At 39.3% G+C, this 18,655-nt stretch overlaps 1 protein-coding gene across 1 annotated transcript in view; it reads left to right on the forward strand.

The window, feature by feature from the left end:
* The window catches only part of otud7b (OTU deubiquitinase 7B), a 62,035-nt gene that overhangs the window by 15,161 nt on the left and 28,219 nt on the right, over nt 1-18,655 (forward strand). Inside the window, exon 2 of the mRNA XM_062964951.1 lies at nt 12,728-12,887. Within this exon, the coding sequence (XP_062821021.1) occupies nt 12,803-12,887 (85 nt within the window). The 5' untranslated portion in view covers nt 12,728-12,802. The remainder of the gene's footprint in view (nt 1-12,727; nt 12,888-18,655) is intronic.

Raw genomic sequence — 18,655 nt, forward strand, 5'->3', positions numbered from 1 at the left:
ATAGATGGATGGATACATGGAGGGATAGATGGACGGATAGATGGATGGATAGATGGATGGATACATGGAGGGATAGATGGACGGATAGATGGATACATGGACGGATACATGGACGGATGGATGGACGGATACATGGACGGATACATGGACGGATACATGGACGGATGGATGGATACATGGACGGATAGATGGACGGATAGATGGACGGATAGATGGATACATGGACGGATAGAAGGACGGATAGATGGACGGATACATGGACGAATAGATGGACGAATAGATGGACGGATAGATGGACAGATGGATGGATACATGGACGGATAGATGGACGGATAGATGGACGGATACATGGATGGATACATGGACGGATACATGGACGGATGGATGGATACATGGACGGATACATGGACGGATACATGGACGGATAGATGGACGGATAGATGGACGGATAGATGGACGGATAGATGGATACATGGACAGATACATGGACGGATAGAAGGATGGATAGATGGACGGATAGATGGACGGATACATGGACGAATAGATGGACAGATAGATGGACAGATGGATGGATACATGGACGGATAGATGGACGGATGGATGGACGGATGGATGGACGGACGGATGGACGGATGGATAGATGGACGGATACATGGACGGATACATGGACGGATACATGGACGGATACATGGACGGATAGATGGACGGATAGATGGATACATGGACGGATAGATGGACGGATACATGGACGGATACATGGACGGATAGATGGACGGATACATGGACGGATAGATGGATGGATACATGGATGGATACATGGACGGATAGATAGATGGATGGATAGATGGACGGATAGATGGATACATGGACGGATAGATAAAGGATGGATAGATGGATAGATGGATAGATCGATGAAAAACAGTACAATGCTAATAACATTTGAAATGCCTGGTCTGTTTCCCTTCCACCTTTCTGTGGGTTTGCCAGAAGTTGGATTTCCTCGAAGTTCTTTCACTAGACACCATTTAAAAACTTTGCTTCTGCTTTTTTAAAAAAATATTTTTTATTAGTGTACATAGAATTATAGTACACCGAAAGAGTGAGAACAATAATGATAAGGAAAGCGAGAGTGATAAGAAAGAGTGGGGGGGAAGGGAAGGAAGGGAAGAAGGAGAAAGAGAGACAAAAGAGAGAAAAATAGAGAAAAAAATAATGAATTTTAAAAAATCTAAAAATAAAGACAAACACCAGCCCCCCCCCCCCCCCCCCAAAAAAAAAAAAATCAGTGTCGACTTCCTTCTAGTCCTTTGCGGTTCGGTTCTTTTCTGATTCTCTAAGTTGCCCCCTCCCACAGGGGTAAAATTAGGATTTTTTATTTACATACTGTATATACTTGAGTATAAGCTCTTTTTTTGAGGCTGAAAAAGCCCCCCTTGGCTTATACTCGAGTGAGGGTCCTGGTTGGCTTATATTTGGGTCCGTTTATACTCGAGAGTACATTTACTATTTTTCTCTATTATTATTGGTATTATTACATTTATTATTTTTCTCTATTATTGTTGCTACTATTACATTAATTTAACTCTATTTTTATTATTATTAATATATTTATTATTTCGCTCTGATATTATTATTATTGTATTTATTATTTCACTCTATTATTACTTGTATTATTTTCTTGTATTTATTATTATTATTACATGTATTATTTTATATTGTTATTATTAAAAGGATACATAAGCCATTTACATTGAAGAAGTTGAGAATAATGATTTAATCAGAATTAAATCAGTCTTATCTTAAATTTGAGCTTTATGCAAATATTCAAAAGCATTTAACCTACTGATGCCTCAATTAATGTAATTTTATTGATATCTGTTTTTATTTCTGAAATTTACCACTCTCGGCTTATACCAGAGTCAATGTTTTCCCAGTTTTTTTGTGGAAAAATTAAGTGCCTCGGCTTATATTCGGGTCAGCTTATATTCGGGTCAGCTTATACTCAAGTATATATATATAAAGGAGTAATGGTGTCCGTTCCTCCCACTAAACAACAAAAGTACAAGCCCCAGAACCTAGAAATTTGGCAACACAACCCACCATCCTTGCCCCTAGGTTCCGACAACAAAAAGAAAAGAAAAATAAAGTCCTAATTAGAGGGAGAGAAATAATTGTTTTTATCCAGTTGCTGCCAGTTAGAAGGCTAAGCTCCACCAACCTGGTCTCCTAGGAACCCACTCAGCCCAGTGTTAATTAAAGAATAAAAAATAAAATAAATACAAATAATACAATAAAAATAACAAAAAACACTACAATAATTAAAAACACTAAAATTAATACAATAAAATACTATAATAACAAAATAAATAGAAATAATACAACAAAATAATAAAATATAATAAATAAAAAAGATAAATTACAATAAAATTAATTTAAAAATGCAAATAACGTCAAATAAAAATTCCACAACAATTTTTAACCAATACCTCCACTTTGCCACAGCAACCCGTGGCCGGGCACAACTAGTACTGTATATGATTATGGCAACCAGGATCACCTATGCAAAATATTGGAAATTAGAAGAAACGCCAGAACCTGATCAATGGACAATAAAACTGATGGACATTAAGGACATGGACAAACTGACCTTTTTAATTAAAAAGAACTCGGGCAACCCTATAAAACAAACAGATTGGGAACAGGTAGAGAAGAAGAAGAAATAAATTATTGGAAGAGAACTGAAACTTTGCTTCTGCTTTTGGGGCCTCTGCTTGCTTTCTGTCTGGAATGAAGTCATCCAGCATTGTTATTGTTGTTGTTGTGAGACGTGATTTGGGGGGTGGGCTGTTTTGGAAAAGCCCGGCCCACGTCTTGTGTGTCCTTAGCAGAGTCAGTTGCCACAAAGCTGCCCGTCTCATGCCTTCCCCACCCAGAATGAGGTCAGAAAATGTGACTTGGTGAATCATTGCAGTCGTGCACAGGTTTATTAGGTGTACTAGGTGTGCATGCACTGCTTACTTTCGTTGTCTCTTAAAAAAGACTGTACAGACATTTGGGATATCATTCATAACACGTCATGAGTGAGATTTATTTACTCAAAAACTATATAGGAAATTGTGTTGTCGAAGGCTTTCATGGCCCGAATCACTGGGTTGTACTGTGTTTTCTGGGCTGACTGGCCAGGTTCCAGAAGCATTATTATTATTATTATTAGCGACATTTATATCCCGCCCTTCTCACCCCAAAGGGGACTCAGGGCAGTTTACAAGTATATATACATACAATATAGTATAATATATGACTATATTGCAATATTATTAGTAATATTGCATGTAATATAACTATACAATAATAATTTTGAATTATAATTATTATTACATTGTATTACATCATAATATTATTAATAATAATATTACATGTATATACAATATATTATATTAGTATAGTATAATCTATATATATAAAAGGGTAATGAAATTTCGTCCTAGGACAAAACAACAAAACTACACATCCCAGAAACACTAAACTTGGCAGCACATCCCCTCATCCATGCCTCTACGTTCGTACAACAAAAAGAAAGGAAATATAAAGTCCTAATTAGAGGGAGAGGAATAATTGTTTTTATCCAATTGCTGCCAGTTAGAAGGCTAATCTCCGCCCACTTGGTCTCCTAGCAACCCACTCAGCCCAGGGAACACGCAGAGTTAGGCCTCACCTAGGCCACTTCCACACTGCCTATAAAATACAGATTATCTGATTTTAACTGGATTATATGGCAGTGTAGACTCAAGGCCCTTCCACACAACTATATAACCCATTTATAATGGACTTAATGTCAGGGGAAAACCTTTACCCTTGACCTTAACTACCACCAATTCCTCAATACTTTATTTCCCATACCACCGGACTTCGCCACAGCAACGCGTGGCCGGGCACAGCTAGTACTGTATATGATTATGGCAACCAGGGTCACCTATGCAAAATATTGGAAATTAGAAGAAACGCCAGAACCTGATCAATGGACAATAAAACTGATGGACATTAAGGACATGGACAAACTGACCTTTTTAATTAAAAAGAACTCGGGCAACCCTATAAAACAAACAGATTGGGAACAGGTAGAGAAGAAGAAGAAATAAATGATTATTGGAAGAGAACTGAAACTTTGCTTCTGCTTTTGGGGCCTCTGCTTGCTTTCTGTCTGGAATGAAGTCATCCAGCATTGTTGCTGTTGTTGTTGTTGTTGTTGTTGTGAGATGTGATTTGGGGGGGTGGGCTGTTTTGGAAAAGTCCGGCCCACGTCTTGTGTGTCCTTTGGAGAGTCAGTTGCCACAAAGCTGCCTGTCTCATGCCTTCCCCGCCCAGAATGAGGTCAGAAAATGTGACTTGGTGAATCATTGCAGTTGTGCACAGGTTTATTAGGATTACTAGGTGTGCATGCACTGCTTATTTTCGTTGTCTCTTAAAAAAGACTGTACAGACATTTGGGATATCATTCATAACATGTCATGAGTGAGATTTACTCAAAATCTATATAGGAAATTGTGTTGTTGAAGGCTTTCTTGGCTGGAATCACTGGGTTGTACTGTGTTTTCCAGGCTGACTGGCCATGTTCCAGAAGCATTATTATTATTATTATTATTATTATTATTATTATTATTAGCGACATTTATATCCCGCCCTTCTCACCCCGAAAGGGACTCAGGGCGGTTTATAAGTATATATACATACAATATATTATATTATACAACTATATTGCAATATTATTACTAATATTCCATGTAATATAACTCTACAATTATAATAGTGAATTATAATTATTATTACATTGTATTAAATCATAATATTATTAATATTACATGTACAGTAGAGTTTCATGTATCCAACATAAACGGGCCAGCAGAATGTTGGATAAGCGAATATGTTGGATAATAAGGAGGCATTAAGGAAAAGCCTATTAAACATCAAATTAGGTTATGATTTTACAAATGAAGCACCAAAACATCATGTTAGACAACAAATTTGGCAGAAAAAGTAGTTCAATACGCAGTAATGCTATGTAGTAATTACTATATTTATGAATTTAGCACCAAAATATCACGATATATTGAAAACATTGACTACAAAAATGCGTTGGATAATCCAGAACGTTGGATAAGCGAGTGTTGGATAAATGAGACTCTACTGTATATTGCAATATTATTAGTAATATTCCATGTAATATAACTCTACAATTATAATAGTGAGTTATAATTATTATTATATTGTATTACATTATAATATTATTAATAATAATATTACATGTACAGTATATACAATATATTATATTAGTATAGTATAATATTATTATATATTATCATTAATATATCATAACATGGGCCCCTGGTGGTGGCGCAGTGTGTTAAAGCTGCTGAACTTGTGGACCAAAAGGACCCAGGTTCAAATCCCAGGGGCGGAATGAGCGCCCGCTGTTAGCCCCAGCTCCTGCCAACCTAGCAGTTTGAAAACTTGCCAATGTGAGTAGATCAATAGGTACCGCTCCAGCGGGAAGGTAACGGCGTTCCATGCAGTCATGCCGGCCACATGACCTTGGAGGAGTCTACGGACAACGCCGGCTCTTCGGCTTAGAAATGGAAATGAGCACCAACCTCCAGAGTCAGACATGGCTGGACTTAACGTCAGGGGAAACCTTTACCTTTACTATACAATATATTATAATATTAGTGTAGTATAATATTATTATATATTATCATTAATATAACATAATATATCATAATATAACATCATTCTCTCCTGATGTTTCGCCCACATCTATGGCAGGCATCCTCAGTTGTTGTGAGGTGTGTTGGAAACTAGGCAAGTGGGGTTTATATATCTCTGGAAGGTCCAGGGTGGGAGAAAGAACTCTTGTTTGTTGGAGGCCAGTGTGAATGTTGTAATTAATCACTTTGATTATTTTATTTACTACATTTATATCTTACCTTTCTCACCAGGAAGGAGACTCAGGGCGGCTTTCAAATTATATGTACATACAATATATTATATTATTAGCATAGCACAATATTAGCATTATATATGACTATATTAGGAGCCTCCAGTGGCGCAGTGTGTTAAATCACTGAGCTCCTGAACTTGCAAACGGAAAGGTCCCAGGTTCAACCCGGGGAGCGGAGTGAGCGCCCTCTGTTAGCTCCAGCTTCTGCCAACCTAGCAGTTCGAAAACATGCAAATGTGAGTAGATCCATAGATATCAATAGGAAAAGCCTGGCTGTTTCCTCCTTGCGTGAATTTTTTGTTAGGAGGTGTTAGCTGGCCTGGATTGTTTCCTGTCTGGAATTCCCCTGTTTTCAGAGTGTTGTTCTTTATTTAGTCTTCTGATTTTAGAGATTGTATTGTTCTGTTTTATTATACCACAGTAATTTTTATATATTCTGATTTTAGTGTTTTTGAATAGTTGGAGCCATTTTCATGGTTTACAGCAACGTAATAATAATAATAATAATAATAATAATAATAATAATAATAATAATAATGACTTTGGTAATAGACACTGCTTCACTCCCTTCTCAGCTTCCTTTCTGGAAGAATCCTTTCTTGGGAGATGTTAGCTGGCCCTGATTGTTTCCTTTGTGGAATTCCCAATTTCCCTGCTTTCAGAGTGTTGCTCTTTATTTACTGACCTGGTTTTAGAGATTATATTGTTCTGTATTATTCTATCACAGTAATTATTTCATATTACAGTAGAATCTCACTTATCCAACATTCGCTTATCCAATGTTCTGGATTATCCAACGCAGTCTGCCTTTTAGTAGTCAATGTTTTTGTAGTCAGTGTTTTAAATTCATTGTGATATTTTGGTGGTAAATTGATGACTTGAAGGTTGACTTGCTGACCTGAAGGTTGCAGGATTGAATCCAACCCAGGGCGAGCGCAGATGAGCTCCCTCTATCAACTCCAGCTCCATGTGGGGACATGAGAGAAGCCTCCCATAAGGATGGTAAAAACATCAAAACATCTGGGTGTCCCCCTGGGCGATGTCCTTGCAGACGGCCAATTCTCTCACTACAGAAGCGACTTGCAGTTTCTCAAGTCGCTCCTGACATGAAAAAAAGCAGCACCAAATGATCCAGAATATATCGAAGTGAGTATATTCTGGAGTCTCCTTCTCTGGAGATTTTTCAGTAGAGGCTGGCAGGCCATCTGTCAGGAGGGTTTGGATTGTGTCTTCCTGCTTGGGAGAATGGGGTTTGACTAGATGGCTTCTGGGAGTCCCTTACAACTCAAATCTATACTTGTGGAGTTTCCTTCTCTAAAGGTTTTTAAGCAAAGGCTGGATGGACATCTGTCAGGAATGTTTGGATCCTGACTTCCTGCAGGGCAGAACTGGGTTGGACTGGATGGCCTTTGAGGCTCTCTTTCAACTCTTGGATTCTATTATTCCTTCTCTGGAGAGTTTCAAGCTGAGGCTGGATGGCTTTGATTGTGCTTTTCCTTACTGGCAGAAGGAGGTTGGACTGGATGACCTATTGGGTTTCTTCCAATGCTAGTATTCTATGATTGAGATGCAGGATGGCCATCTGTCAGGAGGGTTTTGATGCTGTCTTCCTTCATGGAAGTCAGGGGTTGGACTGGATGACCTATTGGGTTTCTTCCAATGCTAGTATTCTATGATTGAGATGCAGGATGGCCATCTGTCAGGAGGGTTTTGATGCTGTCTTCCTTTATGGAAGTCAGGGTTGGACTGGATGACCTTTGGGGGTCTTTTCCGACTCTAGGATTCTATGATTCAGAGACTGAGTGGGCATCTGTCGGGAGAGCTTCGATGGTGTCTTCCATTATGACAGAATGGGGTTGGACTGGATGGCCTTTGGGAGGGTCTCCTTCCAACTCTAGGATTCTGTGAAAGTTGTGGGAGAGAGAAAGCAGAGTTGGCTTTTAATTGTGTGTTTGTGCTGTTCAGATAGCCTCAAAGACCCATGGAAAAATGCTTTGGATAGGTCTGTGTTGTTTTTTCTTTCCCGGCCGGCATCCGCGGGGCCTTGCGTCACCCTGAAAGAGGCATCAGACTTTTTGAAAAGTGCTTCTGACAGTCCCTGGGTCACGCTGGGGTTGTTGTCATCGAGCGAGCGTGGAGTCACACACGTTGGAAGGAAAACATGACCAAAGTTTGCCTCTTCCTTCCCTCTTTTTTTCTCCCTCCTCTCGCCCGAAATAAAGTGCTCTTGTTGGAAAGTGCTCTTTACCACCAAAATAACACAATGAATTTAAAACACTGACTACAAAAACATTGACTACTAAAAGGCAGACTGCGTTGGATAATCCAGAACATTGGATAAGCGAATGTTGGATAAGTGAGATTCTACTGTAATATGAAATAATTGCTGTGATAGAATAACACAGAACAATATAATCTCTAAAACCAGGACAGTAAATAAAGAGCAACATTCTGAAAGCAGGGAAATTGGGAATCCCACAAAGGAAACAATCAGGGCCAGCTAACATCTCCCAAGAAAGGATTCTTCCAGAAAGGAAGCTGAGAAGGGAGTGAAGCAGTGTCTATTACCAAAGTCATTATTATTATTATTATTATTATTATTATCAACACAACGACGTTGTATGGCACAGCAAACAAGATAGATATGCTGGATTTCGTTTCGCAAAACCACAAGTCGAACACTTCCCAAGTGTCTAGGACTGTGTGATGTATTTTCTGATGATGTGTGCAGATCCCAGTAGGGTGGCCTTTTGTAGTTGGCAGATGGTGATTTTGTCAATGTCTATTGTTTCCAAATGCCGGCTGAGATCTTTTGGCACAGCACCCAGTGTGCCCATCACCACCGGGACCACCTGTACTGGTTTCTGCCAGAGTCTTTGAAGTTCAATCTTGAGGTCCTGAGAGCGGCTGAGTTTTTCCTGTTGTTTTTCATCTATGCGACTGTCACCTGGGATGGCAACATCAATGATCCAAACCTTGTTCTTTTCCACAACTGTGATGTCTGGTGTGTTGTGTTCCAGAACTTTGTCAGTCTGGATTTGGAAGTCCCACAGTATCTTTTTATTATTATTATTTAGTATTATTATTATTATTATTATTATTATTATTATTATTATTGCATTGCTGTGAATCGTGAAAATGAATACCATCTGGCTCCAAGTATTCAAAAACTCTAAAATCAGAATATATAAAAATTACTGTGGTATAATTTTTTGGATTCCCCTCTTGCTCTTTCCATTACCATTTGGGAAAGGCTTGCTTGCTGAATTCCCTTCCGTCCTTCCTTCTTTCCTTCCCCCAAGACAGCGGTCGGAGCTTACCAATTTTAACTCAGTGGCCTGAAAACCGATCTGGACTGCAATTTTGGTTTCCAGGGCCTGGGATGAATTAATATGGATGGCCGAAGCGCTCATTGGAATGCAGCCATTGGTTTGGGTTTAACCGGATGGATTGGAAGGAGATGGTTTGAAGGTTTTGAGTTCGCTTTTGGGGAAGGGGCGGAATGTTTTGTTTTTAACTATGAAAGGGAGTTGACTTCTACAATTGAGGCCCAGAGACAGACTGTCTAAGCAATGATCTTGAAAGGTCTGAAAAAGTTTCTTGAAGAACTTTATTGTTTTTGTTGCATTCCTAGTCCTCATTGTTTTGGAAGAAAAATGAGAAAAGGATAAATAACCTAACTTTGTGGTGTAGGAATTGTTGAGGGAGTTGGGTGACACTTCCCCAACTTTTATGGTGAAGGAATTGGTGTATGTATCGGATGAAACTTCCCCAACATTATGGCCAAGGAATTGATAAAAGATTTTAGTGAAACTTCTCCAACTTTAGGGCCAAGGAATTGATAAAAGATTTTAGTGAAACTTCTCCAACTTTAGGGCCAAGGAATTGATAAAAGATTTTAGTGAAACTTCCCCAACTTTATGGCGAAGGAATTGATAAAAGATTTTAGTGAAACTTCCCCAACTTTATGGCCAAGGAATTGATAAAAGATTTTAGTGACACTTCCCCAACTTTATGGCGAAGGAATTGATAAAAGATTTTAGTGAAACTTCCCCAACTTTATGACCAAGGAATTGATAAAAGATTTTAGTGAAACTTCCCCAACTTTATGGCCAAGGAATTGATAAAAGATTTTAGTGAAACTTCCCCAACTTTATGACCAAGGAATTGATAAAAGATTTTAGTGAAACTTCCCCAACTTTATGGCCAAGGAATTGATAAAAGATTTTAGTGAAACTTCCCCAACTTTATGGCCAATGAATTGATAAAAGATTTTAGTGAAACTTCCCCAACTTTATGGCCAAGGAATTGGTTAATAAATAGTGTGAAACTTCCCCAACTTTAGGGCGAAAGAATTGGTGAATGAGTTGCATGGAACTTTTCCAACTTTAGGGCAAAGGAATTGGTGGAGGAATTAGGTGAAACTTTATGGCGAAGGAATTGGTAAAGAAATCAGGTGACACTTCCCCAATATGATAGTGAAGGAATTGGTGGTTGAATCGGGTGTAACCTCCCCATTTATGACCAAGGAATTGGTGAAGGAATTGGGTGAAACTTCCCCAACTTTATGGCAAAGGAATTGGTGAATGAATCAGGAGAAACTTCCCTAACTTCATGAAAACTTCCCAACTTTATGGCAAAGCAATTGGTGAATGAATCAGGTGAAACTTCCCCAACTTTATGGCCAAGGAATTGGTGAAGGAATTGGGTAAAACTTCCCCAACTTTGTGGCAAAGGAATTGATGAAAGATTTGGGTGAAACTTCTCCAACTTTATGACCAAGAAATTGGTGAAGGAATTGGGTAAAAGGGTTGTTGTATGTTTTCTGGGCTGTATGGCCATGTTCCAGAAGAATTCACTCCACCATGTCAGGAGAGAATACTTCTGGAACATAACCATACAGCTTGGAAAACACACAACAACCCTGTGATTCCGGCCATGAAAGACTTCGACGACAAATTGGGTAAAATTTCCCCAATGTTATAGGGAAAGAATTGGTGATTGAATCCGTTGAAACTTCCCCAGCTTTATGGCCAAGGAATTGGTGAAGGAATCAGGTGAAACTTCTCTGACTTTATGGCCAATGAATTGATAAAAGATTTTAGTGAAACTTCCCCAACTTTATGGCCAAGGAATTGGTTAATGAATCCTGTGAAACTTCCCCAACTTGAGGATGAAGGAATTGGTGAATGAGTTGTGTGGAACTTTTTAAACGTTAGGGCAAAGGAATTAATTGGTGAAGAAACTGGGTGAAACTTCCCCAACTTTATGGCAAAGGAATTGGTGAAGGAATCAGGTGAAACTTCCCCAATATTATGGCGAAGGAATTGGTGATTGAATCGGGTGTAACCTTCCCAACTTCATAGTCAAGGAATTGGTGAAGAAATCATCCCATGAAACTTCCCCAACTTTATGACCAAGGGATTGATGAAGGAATTGGGTGAATCTTCCCTATCTTTATGGCCAAGTAATTGGGTAAAATTTCTCCAGCTTTATGACCAAGGAATTGGTGAAGGAATAGAGTAAAAGTTCTCCAACTTTATGGCAGATAAATTGGTGAAGGAATAGTGTAAAACTTCTTCAACTTGATGGCAAAGGAACTAGTGAATAATTGGGTGAAACTTCCCCAACTTTACGGCCAAGGAATTGATGAAACTTTCCCAATATTATGGCGAAGGAATTGATGACTGAATCGGGTGAAAATTCCCCAGCCTTATGGAAACTTCCCCAACTTTATGACCTAGGAATTGGTGAAGGAATTGGGTGATATTTCCCCAACTTTATGGCAAAGGAATTGGTGAATGAATTGGGTGAAACTGCCCCAACCTTATATCCAAGGAATTGGGTTAAACTTCCCCACCTTTATGGAAACTTCATCAACTTTATGACCAAGGAATTGGTTAAGGAATCGGGCAAAACTTCCCCAACTTTGTGGCAAAGGAATTGATGAAAGATTTGAGTGAAACTTCCCCAACTTTATGACCAAGGAATTGGTGAAGGAATAGAGTAAAAGTTCTCCAACTTTATGGCAGATGAATTGGTGAAGGAATTGGGTAAAATTTCTTCAACTTGATGGCAAAGTAACTGGTGAATTATTGGGTGAAACTTCCCCATATTTATGGCCAAGAAATTGATGAAACTTTTCTAACTTTATGGCCAAGGAATTGGTGAAACTTCCCCAATTTTATGGATAAGGAATTAGTGAATGAATTGGGTGAAACTTCCCCAATATTTTGGCGAAGGAATCGGTGAATGAATTGTGTGGAACTTCTCTAACTTTGTGGTGAAGAAATTGGTGAAAGAATTGGGAGAAACTTCCCCAACTTTATGGCCAAGGAGTGACGGGCCTTTCAATACCTTCCGAACTTTGGAACTGAGAAGAACCTTAGCCTTGTTTTGTTGCTTTAATGTTTTTAACTAAACCGATAATCATTTGCTATATTTACCTTTTGTCACTTGCAGTTTTACGATGTCTGCTTGCAAATTTATATTACTTGTAAGCCTCAGAGAGACGTTGTTTTATGGTGCGTCATGAAAAGTATAGCAGTTTCAGCAAACGTTTCTTGCAAAACTAACAATATGAAGGGAAAGCAAACCAGGGCGGGGAAACCTTGTGTCTCTAGGCAAAAACATGTTGCACTTTTTTGCAAACTTCTTCCAAAATGTATCTGAAATAAGTGGTTTCTCATATTGTTGCCTTTGCTGAGTTTCCTCCTCTCCGTTCCCTTCCAGATTGACGCTGCGGAAGAGGCCCGGATCCTCCATGTCCCATCCATTCCCAGCCGGCCGTGAGCAGTTCAGGATCCCATGACCCTGGAGATGGACGTGGTCCTCTCCGACTTTGTCCGCTCAACGGGGGCAGAGCCGGGATTGGCAAGAGACCTGCTGGAAGGTAAGAAGGTCCCCCTCTCCCACCTTTAGTGGGGGAAATAGGAGTTCCCTGGAAGACCAGATGGGTTTGATACCTCCAGGATGGGATCCTTTGATAACACCAGGATGGGAGGCATTAATAAAGCCAGGATGATAATGTCGGGGTGATAGGCATTGATAATTCTAGGATGGGAGGCATTGATAACATCAGGATGATAACGCAAGGATGATAGCATTGATAACACCAAGATGATAGGTGTTGATAATGCTTGGATGGGAGGCATTGATAAAGCCAGGATGAAACTCCATTTTTCATCCTGGCATTGATAGGCATTGATAACGCCAGGGTGATAGGCATTGCTAATGCCAGTGTGATAGTTATTGATAATGTTAGGATAGGAGGCTTTGATAATGCCAGGATGATATGTGTTGATAATGCTTGGATGGGAGGCATTGATAAAGCCAGGATTGATAACACCAGGGTGATAGGCATTGCTAATGCCAGTGTGATAGTTATTGATAATGTTAGGATAGGAGGCTTTGATAACGCCAGGATGATATGCCTTGATAATGCCAGGATGGGAGGCATTGTCAAAGCCAGGATGATAACACCAGGGTGATAGACATTGATAATGCCAGGATGATATGTGTTGATAAGGCCAGGATGATATGTGTTGATAAGGCCAGGATGATATGCCTTGATAATGCCAGGATGAGAGGCATTGTCAAACCCAGGATGATAACACCAGGGTGATAGACATTGATAATGCCAGGATGATATGTGTTGATAAGGCCAGGATGATATGTGTTGATAAGGCCAGGATGATATGCCTTGATAATGCCAGGATGAGAGGCATTGTCAAACCCAGGATGATAACACCAGGGTGATAGACATTGATAACGCCAGGATGAGAGGCATTGTCAAAGCCAGGATGATAACACCAAGGTAATAGGCATTGATGATGCCAGGATGCTAACACCAAGATGGAAGGCATTGATAAAGCCAGGATGATAACACCAGGGTGATAGACATTGATAACGCCAGGATGATATGTGTTGATAACGCCAGGATGATATGCCTTGATAACGCCAGGATGATATGCCTTGATAATGCCAGGATGATATGCCTTGATAATGCCAGGATGAGAGGCATTGTCAAAGCCAGGATGATAACACCAAGGTAATAGGTATTGATGATGCTAGGATGCTAACGCCAGGATGGAAGGCATTGATAAAGCCAGGATGATAACACCAGGGTGATAGATATTGATAACACCAGGATGGCAGGCCTTATCAAAGCCAGGATGATAACGCCAGGGTGATAGTTATTGATAATGTTAGGATAAGAGGGATTGATAACGCCAGGATGATATGTGTTGATAACGCCAGGATGATAGGAATTAATAACGCCAGAATGATATGTGTTGATAATGCCAGGATGTTATGTCTTGATAATGCCTGGATGGGAGGCTTTGATAACACCAGGATGATAGGCATTGATAATGCCAGGATGTGAGGCATTGTCAAAGCCAGGATGATAACGCCAGGGTGATAGACATTGATAACGCCAGGATGAGAGGCATTGTCAAAGCCAGGATGATAACGCCAGGGTGATAGACATTGATAATGCCAGGATGTGAGGCATTGATAACGTTAGGATGGGAGACATTATCAAAGCCAGGATGATAACGCCAGGATGGGAGGCATTATAACGTTAGGATGGGAGGCATTATCAAAGCCAGGATGATAACACCAAGGTGATAGGCATTGATGATGCCAGGATGCTAACGCCAGGATGGGAGGCATTTTCAAAGCCAGGATAATAACACCAAGGTGATAGGCATTAATAACGCCAGGATGATAACGCCAGGATGATATGTGTTGATAACACTAGGATGGGAGGCGTTGATAAAGCCAGGAATATAAGGCCAGGGTGATCGGCATTGATAACGTCAGGATGATAAGCATTAAACCAGGATGATATGTGTTGATAACACCAGGATGATATGCCTTGATAACTTTAGGATGGGAGGCATTGATAAAGCCAGGATGATAATGCCAGGATGATAAGTATTGATACCTCCAGGATGATAGGCATTGATAGCGCCAGGATGATAGGTGTTGATAATGCTAGGATGGGAGACATTGATAAAGCCAGGGTGATAATGCCAGGATGATAGGTATTGATAACACAGGATGATAGGCATTGATAACACCAGGTGATAGGTGTTGATAATGCCAGGATGGGAGGCAGTGATAACACCAGGATGATAGGCATTGATACTGTCAGGATGATAGGCATTGATAAAGCCAGCATGATATGTGTTGTAAATGCCAGGACGGGAGGCTTTGATAACACCAGGATGATAGGCATTGATTCCTCCAGGATGATAGGCATTAATTACACGATGATATGCCTTGATAATGGCAGAATGATAGGCACTGATATCTCCAGGTTAATAGGCATTGATACCACCAGGATGCCTCTGTGCCTGTTGATGGGAGATATAACCAAGAAGGCAACAGTTTAAAGGTCTCACAGCTCTGAATGCGTTAAGGATGTTGTTTTCTCCAGCGTTGTTTTCCCAGTTCCGCTCCCAAGGCCAGGAAGGAAATCCCATCTTGGGTGGGGCAGGGATTGGCCGTAGATCTGCCAATGCCGCCAGCTCCCGTATAGGTAAAACAGGGCGAGGTTACAATAATATACAGATCGTCAATGTTTCTAAGTGTGGGAACGACGATCGGAATGCCTTGGGCGGATCCTCTTGGCAGTTCACTTGCAAAGGAATGGGGCTGGTCTGCCGCAGTTCAGAGAAAAAACGAGGACCCAAACACCCCAAAGTTATTGGTTTTTAAAATATCTCTTTTTATTATATTACTAGCTTGGGGACCCGGCAGTGCCCGGATTATTTGAAAAAGACATTGTTATTAGAAAAAAGCCAGTCTTTCCTTTTGTTATGCATGAATGTGTATCCATTAGAAAATGCATAAGGATGTGGCTGAGCTGCAATTCCCAAAATCGTGGGCCAATGTATATAAAGTTGGCCATGTTGGGTCTGTGTGCCAGGTTTGGTCCAGATCTGTTGTTGGCTGGGTTCAGCACTCTGTGGACAAGGATGAACTACAACTCCCATATTCCAAGGTCAACTCTCTTTGAACCCTGCCAGTATGCACACATGGCCATGTTGGGTCTGTGTGCCAAGTTTGGTCCAGATCCGTCACTTGCTGGGTTCAGTGTGCTCTGAATACGGGTGAACTATAACTCTCTGATGCCAAGGTCAATCATCCCAAGTTGGCAGTGTTGGGTCTGTGTGCCAAGTTTGGTCCAGATCTGTCATTTGTGGGGTTCAAAGGGTTCACGGAATACAGGTGAACTATAATTCCCAGAGTTAAAAGTCCATCACCTCCAAAGTCCACGAGCATTCCCAGCTGGCCATGTTGAATTTGTGTGCCAAGTTTGGTCCAGATCCATCATCAGATGGGTTCAGTGTTCTCTGAATACGGGTGAACTATAACTCCTGGATGTCAAGGTCAGTCACCCCCAAACCCCGCCAGTATGCCAAGTTGGTCATGTTGGATCTGTATGCCAAGTATATTATATGTGCATATTACTATATATTATTATATACTACTATATATTTAAATATTGATGTGTATTATATCTGTATATTGATATATTATTTATTTATTTATTTATTTCCATCATTTATATGCCGCCCTTCTCACCCGAAGGGACTCAGGGCGGCTCACAATCTGGCAATTTCAATGCCGGTATACAGTAGAAAAATAAAACATAGCAATTAAAACAATCAATTTAAAACACTCCAATAAATACATTTAAAACAGTATAATAAAATACTTAATCCATTCGTCCAGATAAACCTTGCACGTAAACCTTGTATATATTGAGGTATATTATATTTGTATATTAACATTTTTCTATAAATGTACATTTTATTTATATAGTTCTATTCTATTTGTATATTAATACATATTATTACTGACATATTGATGTCTATTACATTTGTATATTGATATTGTTTTAGTGTTAAAATATATTTACCTATCGGTATATACAGTAGAGTCTCACTTATCCAAGCTAAACGGGCCGGCAGAAGCTTGGATAAGTGAATATCTTGGATAATAAGGAGGGATTAAGGAAAAGCCTATTAAACATCAAATTAGGTTATGATTTTACAAATTAAGCACCAAAACTTCATGTTATACAACAAATTTGACAACAATAGTAATTCATTACACATTAATGCTATGTAGTAATTACTGTATTTACGATTTAGCACCAAAATATATATATTGAAAACATTGACTACAAAAATGGCTTGGATTATCCAGAGGCTTGGATAAGTGAGACTACTGTACTGTATTTATATAGTAATGTATCGTATATAATATTTACATATTGATGTCTTTTATATTTGTTTATCAATATTATGTGTATGTTTATATGTGATATATTTATATGCTGATGTATATTATATGTGCATGTTACTATATATTTAAATATTAATGCATATTTGTCTATTAATGTATTGTATATATTGATGTATATCATATTTGTATATTAATATTTTTGATAAATGTACATTTTATTTATATAGTTCTATTATATTCGTGTATTAATACATATTATAACTGATATATTATATTTGTATATTGATATTGTTGTAGTGTTAAAATATATTTATCTGTTGGTGTATATTGTATTTATATAGCAATGTACCGTGTATTATATTTACATATTGATGTCTTTTATATTTGATTATCAATATTATGTGTATATTTATATCTGTTATATTTATATACTGACTAGCTGTGCCCGGCCACGCGTTGCTGTGGCTTAGTCTGGTGGTGTTAGTCAGTCTACATTAGGTTGTATTTATGCTGTGACCTCCACCTTCTTTATACTCACATTAGTAGTAGTATTTGAAGTCTGTTACCTTCTTCAATTTTTGTGTTGATTAATAATTGCTTGAGATCCCTCTTGTTTTTGGTTTGTTGTTAGTTGTAATGTCTGATTCTGCTGAGTGCGGTTTATATTTTTATTGTGGTACAATAGTCCTTTTTTTGTTTTGCTTGTGTAGGTGTTTATTATTGTTGTTGTTGTGGTCATGAAGGTTGGATAAGTTAGATGCTACTGTATTGTTTTTTGGAGGCCCAGTGTAGCACTGACTGGCCTCTCAGCCTCAGTGCCTGGCTGTTTCTTGCCTGTGATGGTGTTGATTCTTATTGTTGTTGTTGTTGTTGTCATTGTTATTATTGTAATTGTTTTTTGGGAGGCCAAGTGTGAATGTAGGGATTGGGGAGGTGGATGAGTTGTGTTGTCAAATTTTGTATTTGTTATAGTCACAATGCGTTGTTGTGAGTTTTGTGGGTCCGGATTGTGGTTTTGTGGTGTGGTTGTGTTGCTACAACTGGGAGGCAAGGCTTTTGCATTGTTTTGCCAAGTTTTGTGTTTCTGGGGCGTTTAGTTGTGTTGTTATAGTCATGATGCGTTGTTGTGAGTTTTGTGGGTCCGGATTGTGGTTTTGTGTTGTGGTTGTGTTCTTACAACTGGGAGGCAAGGCTTTTGCGTTGTGTTGTCAAATTTTGTATTTCTGGGGCGTTTAGTTGTGTTATAGTCACGATGCGTTGTTGTGAGTTTTGTGGGTCCGGATTGTGGTTTTGTGGTGTAGTTGTGTTGTTACAACCGGGAGGCAAGGCTTTTGTGTTGTGTTGTCAAGTTTTGTATTTCTGGGGCGTTTAGTTGTGTGCCAAGTTTCGTATTTCTGG

The sequence above is a fragment of the Anolis carolinensis genome, unplaced genomic scaffold, assembly GCF_035594765.1.
Source record: "Anolis carolinensis isolate JA03-04 unplaced genomic scaffold, rAnoCar3.1.pri scaffold_14, whole genome shotgun sequence".
NCBI classification, from domain to species: Eukaryota; Metazoa; Chordata; class Lepidosauria; order Squamata; family Dactyloidae; genus Anolis; species Anolis carolinensis.